We start from the raw sequence: 19344 nt of genomic DNA, 5'->3' as shown, positions 1-19344 counted from the left end.
ACCATTGATGCGTATGATTTGAATCTGGTTCAACTTGCACACTACCCGAAGAGCGTTGTCATATTTCTGTAAGTCTTCTTCTTCCAGTGACTCCAAATTTTCCTTGGTTCTATTCCTTCTTTTCTTATTCCGGAATTTTTAGTCGTCCTTGGGGGATGGGTAAGTTTAAGAAGTTGGTTGAATCCGACGAGATGATGAACAAATTCATTATTGACTATGGGATACCCAATAATGTGAGTTTGAAGTACTGTGAAGAAGGGGAGTGGTGCATTAGGAGGAGAGAGGGTGAAGTCGTGATCCCGATAGTCGCTTTCGTAGAGGGAGGGATGAGAATCCCTATGAGGCCAGTGACTCTCAATTACCTTAGGCATTTCCGCCTGGCTCCTACTCAGTGTGCCGTGAATGTATTTAGGATATTAGGGTGTGTAGATACCCTGAATGAGAAAATGGGGCTGAGACTGACTCACCACGATGTGAACTGGTGTTACAACCTTCATCACTTGAGGGGTAAGATGTACTATATGAAGACAAGGGACGATAGGGTTCGTCTCATCCAGTGTCTTCCTGATTCCAATAAGGGGTTGACCCAAGATTTCCTCATAGTGTCGGGGAAGTGGCACAACGGTTTTCATTGCCTAACAGTAGAGGGGGAGCCAGGTAGGGTATCCGAAGTAAGAGATAATCTAGGTTTCAGTATTTTCAAGTTTTATAACTGTATATCCGATTTGGTTGATTAACCATAGGAGTTTCACTTTTCTTTTTGCAGATCCGCACGCCTTTGCACGTCATTTCCACCTGGTTAACAAAGCGGATTTGGAAACCGTTCTTAGGTCGGACCTTTTCCTGAACGAAACTGATAACCAGGTCAGAGCTGCTCATCAAATCCTCGGATGCGACCCAGCTCAGAAATCATTCCCAGTCCCGAAGCACGTAATTAGAGCTCGTGACCTTCGGCTTACGCAGATTACCTTGGTGGAGGGCTGTTTTGCATTTTCCGAGGGGTCTTATATACTTGAAGGCATTCCGCTAGCAGGTCCCTCCTCATCCCAACAAGTAACGGTGGCCGAGGAAGGACTATCTAAGAAGGCAAGGGAGGTGGTTGAACTGAGTTCTTCTGAGGACGAATATAGTGTGTTCAACCTAGATGATCAGTCCGAGGATCCCTCTGGTGATCTAGGAGACCCTCATTTGTCCGAAACCGATCTCCGGTCCCTAAGAGTTAGTACTCAGGCTGAGATGGGTTTAAAAAGACAGCCCTAAACCAATCTTCTTGACCTGCTCGAAGGCGGTTCCAAGAAGGGTGCACCGGAGGAGTCGCAGCCCCAGCCCCCAGCACCTTCGCCCCAGATTTTCACTGTGCAAACCAGGTCATCCTCTGTCCCCACAGTATCAGACCCTTAGACTGAGTCTCATGACCCAAAAAGGAAGAGACCTTCCAAGGGTAAGGAGCCAATGGATGGGAGCAAATCCCATTCCTCGCCCGAGGAGGGTAGATTTCGCAGGCCTCCGAAGCAGCTGAAGCTCGGTGGTCAACGGAAAGGTAAGAAGACCATCCAGCAGTTCGAAGCTCAAGCCTGGCTGCCCGCTGCCATGCTCCATGATCAGCCCCTGATGGATAACGCATCGATACGAGAATCTCAAGGAGCCGAAGGGGCTCTCGTAGCCGATGCCCTGGAGAAATCTCTTCTACTTCCCACTGACATGGCCGAGCTAAGAAATATGAGTGGGTCAGAGGTTGTCCTTGACCTTAAGAAATATCTAGGCATGGTGGGTCCTTTGGCACCTATTTACTTTATTCGAATTTTGTTGCTTAGTACCTTCTTTTCTCTTTACGGAGTTACTTGTTTCCATTGGCAGGCTATCCAGGCTCTTTTCAGGTTAGACGAGGAGGTCGATGGCCAGAGCAATGCCATAGCGCAAGAGCGTGACAAGTTCTTGGAAGCTGCTAATACCCTCAAGAGATCTGAGGCCGACCTAAAAAAGGCGACCGAGGATCTGGAGGAGATGACGAAGGCTAGGGACACTGCTGCCTCCGACCTAGCCGTGGCCAGGAAGCAAGCTGAGGATCAAACTAATCGCTTGCAAGACGTTGAGGGTCAACTACAGACTGCCAAAGGGGACATTGCCTATATGAAGGAAAGGTTGACCGTGGCAATCCGTGAGAAAGGTATTGCCGAGTATATCAGGGACGAGGCTGTGAGAGCCAAAGACGAGGCGGTATTTGCAAAAATAGACGCTGAGCGCTCTGTAGAACAGGCAGAGGAGGAGGCTTTCGCAGATGGGGTGGCTAAGACTGAAGCCAACCTTCGGGCTTAAGTTCCTGCAGTGTGCAGGCATTACTGTTCTCAGACCTGGTATGAAGCCCTCAACCAAGCAGGGGTTGATGCCTCATCTGACCTTAGGAGGGAGGACAGGGTATATTACCCTATTGCAATTCGCGAGACTACTCCTGCTGCTCCCGAGGAGGGGTCCTCATTACCAGCAGTTGAGAGTCACGATAAGACCGCCGAGGATATATCTTTAACTGACCAACCACCCGAGGAGGTTGAACCCCAAAGAACGTTGGGGGGAGTTATAACCGAGGGTGAGGAAATACCACAAGACGTGGCGAGGCCTCCGGCGGACCCTTCGAGACAAAGCCCTTAGGCCTTAGCTAAAGCCTTTTGATTTGCTAATCGAATTAATTTGCCTACTGAATTGGGGAGACTGGTATACGACGTAGGATAATTTTGTTTATTTTCTCTTTTATTTCATTTGGTTTCTTGCCTCAGTGGCGTTGTAAGGAAGTTGTATACTTTCTGTTTGAACTGAATGCTTAATACTTTGCTTCCAATTACAGATATTTTCTTTTATTTGCTTTACTATAATATTCTGCTCGATATTTGTGTTCTATTCTGGAGTTAGTCTCATGAAAGCATCTGTTATCCTTCAAATATAAATCTAAAGACCGTATTATAGCTTGACTCTAGGTAACGCTTTGGTTTTTCTCCAGATAGTTATTTTCTCCATGAGTTCAAGTCCGAGGACCATGTATTACCTTGGTTCTGTCTAGTACTTCCATTTTTCTGTAAGTATCTAGTTTTCCATAGGCTTGGGTCCGAGGACCATGCAATACCTTGGTTCTGTCTAGTACCCAGGTATAATGGTGTGAATAGTTTTACCATAGGCTTGGGTCCGAGGACCATGCAATACCTTGGTTCTGTCTACCACTTCTATTTTTCTGTAAGTATCTAGTTTCCCCATAGGTTTGAGTCCGAGGACCATGCAATACCTTGGTTCTGTCTAGTACCCAGGTATAATGACCAATCGTGCTCTGTCTATCCCCATTTGCTGGAATGCTGGATAGTATAGAATGTCTGCTGAGCTGCCGTTGTCGATTAGCACTCGATGGACGTTGTAGTCCCCCACACGTATGCTGACGACCAGCGCATCATCGTGCGGATGATGAAGCCTCCTTGCATCTTCTTCGGTGAATCCTATAACAGGGCTCTCCACCAGTGTGGTGTTGTGCCTCGAGCCCGTCATGTGGACGTTCAAGACCGATCTTAGGTACATCTTTCGAGCCTTTTTGGAAGAACCAGTAGATGCGGTTCCCCCCACTATCATCCTTATGTCTCCCATGGGGGGTCTCGGACGCTCGTTATCCCTCCGAAGGGCTGGCTCTTGGCGATTATGGTCCGTTTTCTCTTTGTTAATGAATTTCTGCAACTTCCCTTGTCTAATAAGAGCTTCAATCTGGTGCTTTAGGTCCTAGCATTCGGCCGTGTCGTGGCCATGGTCTCGGTGGAAACGACAATACTTGTCTCGTGACCGTTTGCTTGGGTCGCTCTTCAGTTTTCCCGGGAATGTCAGCTTCTCCTCATCTTTGATTTGCATCAAGACTTGGTCAATCGGGGCGTTAAGGGGAGTGAAACTTGTGAACCTTCCAATCGGGGGTTTCGGGCGTCTGTCGTCCCTTCTGTCCCCGGTCCTTTGTCTTTTCGGCCCTTGGTCCTGGCGCATGTCCGCCTGACGTTCTCTCTTCTTGGGCTTTTCCTCTCGCGCAAGCAGCGCGTCTTCCGCGTTCATGTATTTGGTGGCCCTGTAGAGTACTTCTGACATGGTTTTGGGGTCGTTTTTGTATAGCGAGAACAAAAACTTGCCCTCTCGCAATCCGTTCGTGAAAGCTGCCACCAGTATCTTGTCGTCCGCTTCGTCAATTGAGAGGGCTTCCTTATTGAAGCGGGTTATGTAAGATCTTAGCGTCTCGTCCTCTCTCTGCCTGATGCTCATCAGGCATGCTGTAGACTTCTTGTACCGGTGTCCCCCTATGAAGTGCGAAGTGAACTGAGCGCTTAGTTCCTTGAAAGTGCTGATTGAGTTCGGTGTCAGCCAACTGAACCAAATCCTTGCAGAACCCTTCAGTGTAGTTGGAAAGGCCCTGCACATGATTTCGTCCGGTACCCCCTGCAGATGCATCAGGGTTTTGAAAGTTTCCAGGTGATCAAGAGGATCCTTCATCCCGTCATAGCTATTTATATTCGGCATGCGAAACTTGTGGGGTAGGGGGAAGGAGTTCACGGCCGCAGTGAAGGGTGAATCGGTACGATTGACCAGATCGTCAAGGTCACTGGAGACTCGCCCCTTGAGGGCGTTCATCATGACCTCCATTTGTTCCCTCATTGCCTGCATCTCGGCGGCTATATGTGGTGGAGTCGCATCCGTGAGGGATGGCATGCTCACGTGCTGCCTCTCCGGTCTGCTTGGGGCGTGGCTGCCCTCAGGTCTCTCCTGATTCCTGTTTGGAGCGCTAGTCCCTTCCTGATCTTCTGGTCGGTTATTTAGTGCTGCATTCTTCTGGCGTAGCTGTTCTTCCAAGTCGAGGTTCTGTTTGGTGAGACGCTCCACGGCAGTACCGAGAGTTTGAACTTGTCTCTCGAGGGCAGTCGTGGGTGGTTCCTCTCCTTGTACGTCATTAGTAGTTGCCATTGAGCGAGTGAGTACCATGCAACCCTTTAGTCCGGGTAACGATAGTGTGGCTTAATCACTTAAAAGCGTTTCCCACAGACGGCGCCAACTGATGATGCCTAAAATATCAACAGTGAGTTGCACAATGCTCGCACCCTCGAAACTACACCTGCACAGAGAAAAGAGGACCTAACAGAGATCACCGGTGTGGTGCCGGCCAAATACCCTCCGAAGGTCAAGTTAGAAAGTATGCTCACAACTCTAGAGTGCTAGAGAGGGTTAATTATGCGTACCTCGGCTTGTGAGGGTATTGGGGCTTTTATAGTGGCTTGAGGTTGACATTCCTTCCTTGGCGCGGAAGTCTTTTCCTTATAGGACTTCTCTTGTAGAATCCTAAACGTGATGAATAGGTCTCCTCTTTATGCGGAAGATTTTTACCAATTATACAAGATTTCCAGAGTCCTACTAGCGCAAGGAACCTATTTGGGCTTTTATGAGAATGGGTTAAAACATCCTTCATCAGGGGCTCAGCAGGTCCATGGATAATTAGCCCAATATTCTTCACCCATTCCATATCCGGCCCGTTCACGTCAGGTCCGTCCACAGGGAGCCCGTGCAAATGATGGATCCGTTTATTCGGGCTTTAAGAGATATTTTCCCCCTTTCAACAGTGAATACCATGGGGACAAGGTTACTTTTGGAAATTTCTTAGATTTGCATATCTCAAACATATGGTCCTCGATTTTACACATATATTTACTCATTTCTATCTGAATCAAACTATATTATTTACCCATCTTTTTCTTCTACTGACATTTTATCAATAAATCGTTTTGCTCGTAATTATAATTATGCCTTTATCTTTACTGATTCTAATTTTTTCGTTAAGGACCTAAACACGTGGAATACACTTTCCATGGCAAGAATGGAATTAACGTCTATCCTATTTGTTTGGGTCTCCTTCTCCAAGGCTTCTGTTGCAATAATTGTTTTTTGTTTTTTTTTTTGTGTGGATAACTCAAACTTACACCTTCCATTTGGCGTCAGTGTTTAGGACACCTTTTTATTTCAACTCTGAGTTAGGTGTATTAATTCATATAAGTCTATCAATGAACATGGAATGCAAAAGACCATGCCTTTTAGAAGTGCATCTCCTTTAGGAAAGGGTCATGAAAATGCATCTCCTTTAGGGAAGGGTCTACATCTAAATTGTCATTTTCTTCCGATGTAAGGACTTCACCATGTGCCTATAAGGTTCCAAGTACTATCTTTTACTAGGCGCAAATTTGCATGATGGGCGAAAAAAATTAACGATTTTTTTTTTTAAAAGTGAAAAATCTATATATATCTAAAAGCTGAAGCGTAGCATTTATTGTTGTTACGTTTCAGTTGAGTCATATCAGCGTCCATGTTATTATTATTTTTCTTTCCAATTTTTCTATAATTTTTTTTGACATTTACTGATTTTTTTAAAAAAATATTTACATTTTCTCTAACCTTTCTTTGTCCCTTACCTTTTCATCTCCCCACTAGGAGTGTGCACAAACCAACTAGCACCGACAATGCTGCACTGCCGCTGGAGCCGACCGATGGAGTTGAGGCCAGTGAATGGAGGGGAACCCTAGTTCTGATGTCGGTGCGGTACAAAAGTCAAAACGCAAGTCTGAAACCGATTCAAAAAACAGAACCAACCGATAAATCTAATATATATATATATATATATATCGGAACGACATCATTTCACTTAGTTTAAAAAAAATATATACATATATATATATATATATATATATATATATATATATATGTATATATATTGAAAACAACGATGTTTTGTGCACAATCCTAACCCTAACTCCCAGGTATAAATTCATTATTTTCTCAGTCTTCCTCCTTAACTCTCTCAGCCTCTCTTTCACCTCTGGGCTTTGCTGGGTGATGGCTCTCCTTAGTCATTGTCTGACATGTTTCTCTTTCATCGCCTCACCAGTCACTGGCTGGCCGCCTCGTTGCCACCAACCACTCCACCGGTAACTCCATGTCTCCACTCTCCATATCTCACCATGTCGTTTTAAAGATTCTCTCTCTCACTTTGAGTCCAACTATCCAAGTCCATCTGTGAACTATGATCTATCTAACGTTTTTTGTTCTTGGCATTTTTTAGCAATTTGATTTTTGGCATCTGTGAACTATACCTTTTACTCATATTTTTGTTTATTTATTTATTTTATTTAGTTATTAAGTTAAATTTGGGGTTTTCTTATTGTATTGGCTTTTTCATTGTTGGACCTGATTGCCTAATTGAGTAATGAGTAACTGAGTATAATTTGTATAAGTATGAGTTGGAATATGTTTTTGTGTATGGTAGGCTGTTGTGAAAAAAAAAAAAAAAAGTTTCAAACCGACCAAACCGAGTAAATCGACTGCAAAAAACTGCACCGCTATATGTCGAAAAACCGACCCTAAGCGGTATACATCAGTTCTAATTATGAGAAAACCGACCTCTATCGGTTCGGTAATAAATTTGGAAAGACATCGAGCTCATCGAATTTAATTCACTATCTTGTTGGCTTTATTCCGTGCCAAATTTGTTTTTATTTTAGCATATAGTAACCCTGTATTTTGGTGGGAATCTTGTAAGGGTAGTGAGTGAGAGAGTGTGAAGAACTGCTCAAGATTGTGCAAAGAAATAGGAACTCGTGACTCGATCTCGCGGGTGGCTCGCGGCTTGCAAGTTGCTAGAAGTTGCACACGTGCCAAGCATGCCAAAAGCTAAAGAGTCGCACCAGTTGTTGCACTATAGAACAAAAAGTCACAGGTTGGCTAGGCCGTTAGCTCGCGGCTTGAACTCGCGACTCAACCCAGTCGTGAGGTCAAGTTGCTAGAACACTCTGTTTGGGAAAAACTGACGTTTCACATTCCATTCTCACTCTAGAATAAATACCTCTCATTCCCACAAAATGTAGAGAGCTTCTAGAGAGAATTTTGAGAGAAAAACCCTAGAGAAAACAAGATTGCCTCATCCACAATCTTCACCTAAAAGACTATTCAAATTCTTTTACTCTCTTCATCTCTATTGATACATCTTTGAGAGGTTCTTGATCAAATCCTTTTCCCACCATACCCACAATTGTGAGAAGGTTCTTTTGGTGCTAAGGGAAGCAGTTTGGAAGGGACCAATGATTATTGGTTGATGCTATGGTTTATAGTGGAATTCGGTAAGCTAGAAAAGAAAAAGGTTCGGCGCAACCTCGTTGGAGCAAGAAGCTTGGAGGGCTTAGGTACCTGGGTAGATTAGGCTTGGAGGATCTATTGCTGTTCATGTATCCCAACTACATTTTCTAGTGGATTATTGACCGCTTGGAGGGCGGCGGAGAGGTTTTACGCCGAGGGCTTCGGTTTCCTACATCGTGTGTTATCCTTGTGTTTGCATCTCTCTTCCCTTTATCTTTACCATTTAATTACTGCTGTGATTGTGATTATTTATGGTTTAGATTGTTTATCAATTCTGTTATAAGCTTGTTATCATTTTCTGCACATACATTGTTTGATATAAAGCTTGAATTTGTAATTTGTTGTTTGGGGGTTTAAACGTTCATAGTGTTTTCAACGCTATTTGAACTTTCAATCTTTCCTTTCATCTTCCTTTTTTTTTTTTTTTTTTTTCTTTTTGTCCTTTCTTATTCACACACTCTTACTATAAATTTTTCATTTTCTCTTCCATTCTTTACATACTTTTCCCTCATAAAAAAGGTTCTCTCTCTCACTTTCTCTCTCTCAATTTTTTGGTGATTTTTTTTATTATTTATTTTTCTTGCATCTTTGCTTTAGGTTGATAATTTTTGTGTTCTTTTGAACTTTATATTGTGCTAATGTGATTTAAGTTTTGTTTTCTCTTTAATTTTTAGTTTTATTACATGTGTTTTTCTTTAAATTCTTTGTTTGGATTGCTTTGAATTCACCTATTTAGTTCTTCTATATATGTTATTTTTGTACAACATGACATTTGTTCAATGAAATTCCTTTTAAACTTGATACATTATCTTTTCATTTGATTTTTTTTCTCCTCATGTGCAGTGATTACAAAAACTATTCTATTTATATATTTAGAAATCTATTCTTCTTAATTCCAACGGTTTAAATTTTGTATGGGCCGTGGATTCTATTGAGCAATTAATATGAAAAATAAATTAACAGTAAAATAAATTCTACAATAATTTGCTTTATAGGGATCGACTCCTCTAAGTTTTACCTTGTTCCTTAAAAGTAGTGTGATAGAAACTAATATTTGGTCGGTCTATGAAACTAATGTTTCTAATCTTTTGAAAGTTTATGGAGCATATGCCCTAATAATTAGGCCATCTAAATCATTTGAATTGAAAATCAACTGTAACATAAGGAACAAAGGGGTCATAAGGCATTTATGTTCTTCTCATATCGTGATAAATCTGAGTAGTTGAATAGTATTATTGTTTAATTTACCATTACTACATATTTTTTCCTAAAAGCTACATACCATCGATCGTAACACCAAATGGATATTTCAAATTTCATTCGCATGATTTCTTTGCTGTGTGGTGAGTTGAAACATTGTTGGGTAATGATGTATGTTAGATTGTATGTGTAGCCTCTTGACTTGCAAATGGTAAGTACTGATTTATGCTAAGTTTTTGTTATTGGTATTCTTTAGAGCTGTAATGGTTGATAGGTCTAAAGAGGCTTCATTAATTTATACGAGGCTTCAATTTCACCAAAATGATAAGTAATAAAACAAGATAATTCATGTTCAGCTTTTAGGTTTATTCTTTAAAAAAAAAATGCTTAGCTTTATGTTAACCACCAATTCGTTTTGTTAACTCAACGTCATAAAGTAATTTTAATTTAGTTATATGGATAGGGTTTATTATTTTTCATGTTGCCAAAAAAAAGAAAAAAAGAAAAAAAATTCAAGTTAACATCAATAGCACTACTACAATTGGCCATTTAAATTCAGCCATATTTTCCATATCATTAAATTATTAATATTTTCTCATTTTTATAATTTAAAAAAAATTAAACATATAATGTTTTAATTAAATACAAATAAATAAAAATTTCCTTATAAAATCATACTCATTTTGTTTTTAACATTTGCACTTTCTTCAACATTTCTCATTCCTTTCAAATTTTCATCTCCACACTACCGTCTACCTTAATATCACTCTTCATATCAACTTTATCTTCATTTATTTTGTTTCTTCTTATTCTTATCCTCTTATTATAAATTTTTCATTATCTTTTCTATTCTATATTTCTATGCATAATTTTCCCTCACAAAAAAAGGTTATTTCTCTCTCTCAATTTTTTGGTGGATTTTTATTTATTTATTTTTCTTGCATCTTTGCTCTGAGTTATTAATTTTTTGTATTTTTAAGAACTTTACTTTGATTTGATGCAATTTAGTTGTGTGTTTTTAAGTTTGTTTGTTTGTTTGTTTTTTTTTTTTTTGGTTAAATGTTATACTATTGCATTATAAAGAATATAACATTATTATATTACATAGCATGATTTGGATAATTTTACCATATAGAATTTTACATAAGTTACATAGACATAAGTAAAACAATAATGATAATAATAATAAAATATATATTTATGAGATAACTCTAAAAAAATTATCACGTGCGACTAGTGAAAATAATAAGTGAAACTTATAAATGTTAGTCCAATCCACATTCAAAACATCTAATAAAAGATTATTGGAAAGATTTTCACATCTTCCATGTTCAAAACTCCCATTCTCCATTGTAGCAAATCAAGGATGCAAATCCGTTCACAAGCTGGTCCGTTCGAACACTCATTTAATGGTCTGACCCACAATTGGGCATGTTAGGCCTCTCATTGTATAATTGGGAAGTGTATGTGTGTAAGAGCATTAGCATAAGAGAATTCCAATTCTACTCTATTTTACTATTCCAAAAAGTCCCTTTATCATTATACCATCCCATTTCACAATATCTCTAACATCCCAAAACTCTATTTTTATTAAAATATTATTTTTTAATCTTTCTTTATTATTTTTTTTTCTAACCGTAACTTTTGGTTTTCCTGGGCTTTCCAATAGTCTTTTTCTTTCCTCTCTTTCTCCCTCAACCTCTGGCACCAGTTCAACACACAAAGCCACACACACAGAGACCCATGATATACCGATCAACCTATCCAAATCCATCACCACGCACACAGAGCCACACACACACACACACACACAAAAAAACACAAACCATCAAACCTTAAACAGAGCCACACACACACAATCCATCAAACCATTTGGAGCCAATGATCAACCCAGAAAAACCCAGCCGTAAAAAATGCCCAGAAAACGCCGATAATCAACCCAAAAAAACCCAGTGGAACAAAAACCCATAGGAACAAAAACCTAGAAAAACCCAAGCCACCACTGCCCACTGCTCACCAAAATCCCACCGGAACAAAAATCCCACCACACCCACCACCCAAGCCACCGATCAACAAATCCACTTCGTCGATTTGAAACCCAGGCCGTCGAAAATACCCAAAAATCATCATTGAAGCCACCATCGGAGCTACCGATGATCAACCTGAACGATCCACCCACCGATCACCAAATCCACCATTTCAAACCCACCGATCAATCGATCCCAGCCCAACGATCCAAACCCAGCTCGCCGATCCACGCTGATCTAACCTCCAACCTCAAAAATCCAAAACCTAGCACCGGTGCAATGAGAAAGAGGCCATGTGAGGTGGGTGAGAAATTTCGGAGATGAAGCTTTAGTGATGAGAGAGCAAATGGAGAAACAGAGAAGGAAGAGAGAGGAGAGACCAAAAAAAATGAGAGGGAAATTTCGGGGTTAAAAGGAGGAGTAAATTTTTTTTTTTTTTTGTAATACTGTGAACAGTGCAATTCTATGTTTAGAATTGTACTATAGCAGTATTGCAAAAAAAATTGCAATACTGCTGTTTACAATTCCCTAATGCAAGAGTTTTTTAGGCTTAAAATGCCAAATGTCCCTTAGATTTGGCATTAGCATTCCCCAATGCTATTGCTCTAACCCATCAACTCTATTTTGGATTGGGCTCTGTTTTGATGCATTTCACTAGATATGTTAATATCACATTGAATCTTCATTATTCATTTTTATTTGAAATACCATTTGATGGAGACTGATGGTTATTTCTTAAAACACAATCACAATCATGAAGTATCAATATCATCTTAGTTTTAATCTTAAAAAAATAAAATAAAATAAAAAAACAAAAAAAACTCAAAATAAGATTTTTATTCAACAATCAAAGATAAATTTTCCAACAATTGGCAGTTTAGGGTAATCATTAGTTTTTATCTTACGTTGATTTTTATTGTTATTTTGTATGTTTATGTGTATTGTTATTGATAGCACTATGTCCCCTAAAAAGTACTTATTAGTGATATATATCATTGAAAACAACAAACCTAACCATAAGAGAAATTCTCATCTCAATAAAAGATATATTATTGTCGACTAGACTTCTTCCAAGCGTAAGTAGAAGAAAAGAGTACGGTTCAATTCAATTCCTAGAAAGGTAAAAAAAAAATAAAAAATATAAACAAAAAAACAAAAAATGCCAGGATGGGGTTTTATAGGGATGCAACGGTCTCATTAATATTTCTAATAGGATGGCTCCCCGGAGTCATTAACCTCCTTTTAGTATCCTTCATATCGAAGAAGCCATAAAAAGTGAAGCAGACAGATGCCTAGGTGTTCACCATTTTCTATTCATTTAGGCAATTCTTGTTTCAGTTTTTTCATTGAAAATTACTACACAATCACTTAACACAGCCACATTGGAGACCTCCATGATTTGTGCAGGATCCACTAATGTTAATTATAGTTTTTCTGAGTTTGTAGATACTGAACAAACACATTGGTTATAATAAATACTTTTTCTATCCTTCTCAGAAATTTTATGTTACTGCTTAATAAAATTAGGAGTTGCAATATTTGTTTTACCTTTTTAAAATTTAAATAATCTCCGCCACTTGCAAAACGAGAGTTCCATAAAAATCATGTTTTTCAACATCCGTCAAATTTAGAAATTTTTTTTCGAAATCAATGCATTGAAATCTCCTTTTGATTTTACGTGTCTAATTCCTCAAATACAAATGCAACTAAAATTGATATTAACCATTCCATTCAATTTGCTGCTGCCATGAACATTGGTTGGGTTTACCATTTCAAGTACAAATTATTAAAGAAAAATACATGATGAAAGAGTAATCAATTATACATATTCCGATTGACCCTTACCAACCTATAATTATTTGTTAATAAAAATAATAATGGCTTAAGGTTAAGGGTATTACTTGAAAACCAAAATTACAATCAAGAAGTACTATCATCATTATGATTACCATCATTATTAGTTTTAGCATTATGTTGATGTATATTTCTATGTTGTTTGCTAATATGTGCAATGCACTAGAAAGTTTTATATAAAGATGATAAAACTAATTATGTCATATAAAAACTAAAGACAGTACAATATTTCTCAAGAATGCAAAAGGGAAGTTAGGGAAAATATTAATTCTTAATAATAATTAGGGTAAATTGCAAATTATACTCCTATAGTTTAAGGGTGATTGGATTTTACACCTTAAAGTTTTAAAATTTGGATTTTATCCCCTGAAATTTGATGATGTTTGGATTTTACATCCTGACATTTCAAACTTTGGATTTTACCTCAAATATTTTAAGAGTGTTTGGATTTTATTTCCTAAAGTTTTAGGGTGTTTGGATTATATACCCTAAAATTTCAGAATTTGGAAGTGTAAAATCCAAACAACCCTAAACTTTAGAGAGTAAAATCCATGTTCTGAAACGTTAGGATGTAAAATCCAAAGACCCCAAATTTCAGGGGGTAAAATCCAAATTTTGAAACTTCAAGATGTAAAATTCAATTACCTCCAAACTTTAAAGGTGTAATTTGCAATTTGCCCTAACAATTATTTATAACATTTTGGAATTTTTTTTCCATATTATATACAATCCAAAACATTGAAAATGTATCTCAATATGTATCTCAAAAATTATTAAAACTCAACAAAACTAATGTCTAAGATCAATGTGCAAAAAGATTTACTTCAACACTTTTTATGTGACATTAAGATTGAAGTTGGAATTGGAGACAAGAAGAAAGAAAAAGGGAAACAATTTTAGAATATTTCAGAATCCTTATTCTTTTTCTCATTTTAAATATATCATCCATAAACAACAAATAAAACTAAATTAGGAAATATAATTTACGTCGCGTGCAAAATTGCTAGAATGCATAATTAAGTTCAAAATTTTTAATAAGACTTTGAGCCCACACACTAGAAATAGATGAAGACCCAAAAAAAAAAAAAAAAGTTCATAAATACTTTGAACAATCACTCAAACATTTAGTAATATCAAGTGGCAAAGCCATAACAATTTGTACCTAATTTGTCCCAAAAAATATATATATATATATATAGTTAAAAATAGAGAAAGGAAATCGCACAAAATTAATTTGTGAAGACCATTCTCTTCAACTAAACAAACTGTTTCTCACCAACTTGTTGTTTTCTAAATAAACTAAAACCTAACATCAGCACGAAATAAGACATATTCCCCAACTCAGATCAACAATAAATACCATACTCTAAAAGCATTCAACATTTTAAATAAAATGACAAAACAAAAATGAGGGTGCAAACCTCTTGTAGATCTATAACATGCTTGAATAACATGGAGACAAGGTTACTGCGCATGGACCATGCACACAAAGGAAGAGTACCAACAAAGAAATTTACAGCCATGGCTGCAGCATTTTGGAGACTTTTCTAGTGATGAACCGTGGTACACAGGTATTTGGTCCTCGATTTTACACATATATTTACTCATTTCTATCTGAATCAAACTATATTAATTACAAATCTTTTTCTTCTAATGACATTTTATCAGTAAAACGCTTTGCTCGAAATTATAATTATGCATATATCTTTACTGATTCTAATTTTTCTGTTAAGGACCTAAACACGTGGAATAGACTTTCCATGGCAAGAGTGGAAATGAAGTCTGTCCTATTTGCTTGGGTTTCCTTCTCAAAGTCTTCTGTTGCGATTTGTTTTTTAATGTTTTTATTTATTTACTAGTAGCAGATTCACTCATAATAAATAATTATTTTCTAGTTATGGTATAATATATAATTTTTTCTCTAAATTTTGTGGAAAATAATTTGTTCTCCCAAAAACTTAAACAATTTCTAAAAGAATTTTTCATTTATCTATCTCAAAAAATATATTATCATTTTATTATTTGGATTTGTTTAGTTGATATTACCATTTTAAGTTTCAAATATATTATTTAAATTTCTCATTTTCTTAAAAGAGATTATCATGACAATAAAAAATTATCTCAAAAATACACTTGATATTATTCAAATAGTTGATAAGCTCGTTTAAATATGTAGCAAAGATTGTATTTTGATATAAATTTAAATTCCTACTTTTAAAATAACTTAAGTATTATGTTAAAAAAAACTCAAACAAAAGCTATAAGAGGGAAAGAGAAGAATTGTGATGGAAAATTCAAAAAGCACACCACCAAATCGTATTAGTGTTATAAAAATATACAATACTTCATCAAGGTTGAAAGTAGTGAAGAGATGAAAGTGTAAAAACGAGGGGTAATATTGGAGGAAGTATAACTGTAAGGTACAAAATTAATAAGAAGAGGAAGAGTAAAAAATAAGAGATAAATTGTTGAAAATAGATGGATCATGTGGCCCTTGATATGGCTCAACAAGAGCGTAACAACAATAAATACTATACTTCAACTTTTGATGTAGACTTTTACGTGGATCACTCAAACTTACACCTTCCATTTAATATCAATGTTTACGAGACCCTTTTTTTTTTTTTTTTTTTTTTTTTTTTTTTTAACTATGAGTTAGTTGTATTAATTTAAATAAGTCTATCAATGAATAATATGGAAAGCAAAAAATCATGCCTTTTTTGAAATACATGTCCTTTAGCGTGAAGTATATTTTAATTGTATTCGTCTAAACTGTCATTTTCTTCCAGTGTATGTACTTCACCATATACCTCTATAAGGTTCCAAGTATTAATACGTAAACTTGTGGGATGCTCCGAAAAAATTGATGATTTATTTTTTTATTAAGTAAAAAATGAAAATAGTAGATAAAACTCTATAAATGTTAGTCCTAAAACTTTCTTAAAATGATATGATTATTTTTTAACAATGTATAGTTGTAGAATATATTAGATTTTCTAAATTAAGTTATTTATAATTATTATTTGAAAGTGTTTTAAATTTAAATATATATATATATATATATATTTATATATATCAAGGAAACATCTGCCACTGCCACCTTATTGGAGGCACAAATGCCAATATATGGATTATGGACTGATCCTTGGGTTCCTAAGTTCCTTCAATCCCTAGCTTCACTCCACAATTATCTCCACCCTGCCAACCAATCCTAAAAATCAACCAAGTAGTAGACCTCATTTTCCCTGATTCAGAGCAATGGAACAATGGTCTTCTTTCCAAATATTATTTGACACCAATATAGCCATCCACATTCAAAACATCTAGTAAAAAATTCACTGAAAAGATTTCCGCATCTTCCACATTCAAAACTGGTTTCCATTGCTGCAAATCAGGATGCAAATCCGTGTTGTTTGAAGGTGATGCCAAAGTTGTAATTGACGCTCTGATATCAAGCCCGTCTCTTGCCCAGCAGGCTGGTCCATTTGAACGCTCATTATGGTCTGGTCCTGTGGTCCACAATTGAGCACGTTAGGCCTCTCTTTGTATAAATTGGGAATTGTGAGTGTTACCCATCAACTCTATTCTGAATTGGGCTCTGGTCAAAAGCCTACGGACAGGGTCCCCAAGTCCCTCTTTTGCCTCTCTGAATAAAATTATCCTTATTTACCAAAAAAAAAAAAAGAGTAACAATTACCAACTTCATTTTAAATGGAATTCAAAATACTAATTGGTTTAGCAATAGTTTTTCCAAATTTTAGTAGGAATGGTAATATATTTCTCTACCCAAACGGAATAGTAATGTATTTGTTATATAGATCTTATAAACCGACCTATAGTGCACTTTTGCTTTTGTTGACAACCTAATTAGGAAAAAAAGTCACTAAACTAGCCCATAATACAAGGTTAAGAGAATAGAGAAGAGAAAATATGATACAAAGAATTTACGTGGTTCAGCAATATGCATGTATCCACGGGAGGCAACAAAATTAAGTTTCACTATAATTTTGAAGATTACAATAATAACTTGAAGATACTCTCAGACAAACCCATACCCCAAATACACCCTTAGTTCTGTCACAAATAAATAAAAAACAACCTATTGTATTTCAACAAAAGTTACAGGACACTCCAGCTTCCCATCTCTGGTGCGTGCACATTTTTTGATGAATTTTAGGCGAAAATCACATTTTCGTCCCTACATTTTCACGCGATTCCCACTTTTGTCCCTAACTTTTATTTCCACCGCTTTTAGTCCCTATCCTGAAAAACGCGACTTGTTTTTGTCCCTGCCGTTACATCAGAGACGAAAAATGCACACTTGGCAAACCGAGTGCACTGTTGGCACATTAAAAGCTGACGTGGTCATTAAAATAATAATAATAAATGTTATTTGGCATTAAAAAATGCCACGTCAGCATTTAAATTTAAAAAATTAATTTATTAATTTTAACCAAGTAAAAAAAATCAAAACAGAAATAAAAATAAAAATTCACATGAATTAAGATCTAAAAGTATCTTGAACAAGAACACCAAGAACACCAACCTAGACTTAAGATCTCAAAATTGAAAACCAAAAACTACAGATTGCACAAAAACTACAGCCATTGCCACAAAATCTCTGCTAAACATCCACCAAAACTTCTCAGATTGCACAATTTCTCCAGCCCACTCAAATTCTTCACATAAATTCAACCCTTAGCAAAATCAAATTCCAGAAATCCATTAAACCCCATTCAATGAGAAACCCATAAATTCATTAAAAAAAAAAAAAAAAAAGTACCCACAGACCAAAATCAAACCCCAAAAATCCATCAAATTGATCAAACCCTCATTAAAATCAAATCTCAAAAACCTAGTAAGCCCCATTCAATGAGAAACCCATAAACCCATATTTCATTCTTTTCTCTCTGAATTCTGGGGCTTGATAAATGGAGGTTTGCGTGATCGATCAGCAAGATTGATTTTTATTTTTTTTTTTAATTTTTTTTTTTTGTGTATTTATGAAATGGTTAGTGGTAGAGGAGACGAAGTCGATGTGGTGCTCAGTGACGTGGAGGAGGGAGATGAGCCAGTGCCAATTTCAATAAAGAGCCCGAGCGCGGAGAATGTATTGGTGGAGAGGTTTCGGGAGCTTCTCGCCAAGCTCGATCGGGAGAGGCAAGCACGCTAGGCGGCGAAGAGTACGAAATCGGAGTTGCAGGTTTCGTTCAACAAGATGAAGGCGCTAGCTCACGAGGCGATCAAGAAGCGCGATGAGTGGGGGAGGCAGAGGGACGAGGCTCTGTGTGAGAAGGAGAAGGGTCGGATTTGGGTTTGTGTTTGGATTTTGGTTTTTTGGGTTTTCTGAAGATGGATTGTTGGGTTTATGTTTGTATTCTTACTGATGTTTGGGTTTGTGTTTGGTTTGGTTGATCTATTGCTGGGTTTGTGTTTGTGTTTTTGGGTTTGTGATTTTTGGATTTTAATTTTGTGTTCTTAAATCTGGGTTTGTGTTCTTGTTCAGGACACACTTAGATCTCAATTAATGTAATTTTTTAATTTTTTTTATTTAGTTAAATTAATAAAATAATTTTTTTTTAATTTAGATGCTGACTTGGCATTTTTTAATGCCAAATAACATTTATTATTATTATTTTAATGGCCACGTCAGCTTTTAGTGTGCCAATAGTGCACTCCATTTGTCACGTGTGCATTTTCCGACTTTGATGTAACGGCAAAGACAAAATGAGACGCGTATTTTAGGATATGGACTAAAAGCGGTGGAAATAAAAGTTAGTGACCAAAGTGAAAATCGAGTGAAAATGTAAGGATGAAAATGTGATTTTCGTTTGAAATCTATTTATAACTAAATGTTAAATAGGAGTTGAAACAGTTTGATCACATGAAAATAATACAAGACTTCTATTGTTAACGAAGTCAACAATAGTGGCCAAGAATCCACGCAACATGTAATGCAAGTGTGTAGTATTTCTTTACGCATGCTTATTTGCTGGATTGCAAATCTTTGGCTTGGTTAATATCAAGCCACACTTTCTAACACGGGAATGCAAACATTTAATGGCCTGTTGGCTAATGTCAAGTG

At 37.0% G+C, this 19344-nt stretch overlaps 1 protein-coding gene across 1 annotated transcript; it reads right to left on the bottom strand.

Moving 5' to 3' along the window:
* Nucleotides 1-3750: 3750 nt before the first annotated feature.
* On the bottom strand, nucleotides 3751-4527 carry LOC136068686 (uncharacterized). The gene has a single exon (XM_065776146.1). The coding sequence runs from the start codon at nucleotides 4525-4527 to the stop codon at nucleotides 3751-3753; it is 777 nt and encodes a 258-aa protein (XP_065632218.1).
* Nucleotides 4528-19344: the final 14817 nt, after the last annotated feature.

The sequence above is a fragment of the Quercus suber genome, unplaced genomic scaffold (assembly GCF_002906115.3).
Source record: "Quercus suber isolate HL8 unplaced genomic scaffold, Cork oak 2.0 scaffold_129, whole genome shotgun sequence".
NCBI classification, from domain to species: Eukaryota; Viridiplantae; Streptophyta; class Magnoliopsida; order Fagales; family Fagaceae; genus Quercus; species Quercus suber.
Note: the sequence above shows the minus strand (reverse complement) of the source record. Positions and strands in the feature narration are given on the sequence as shown.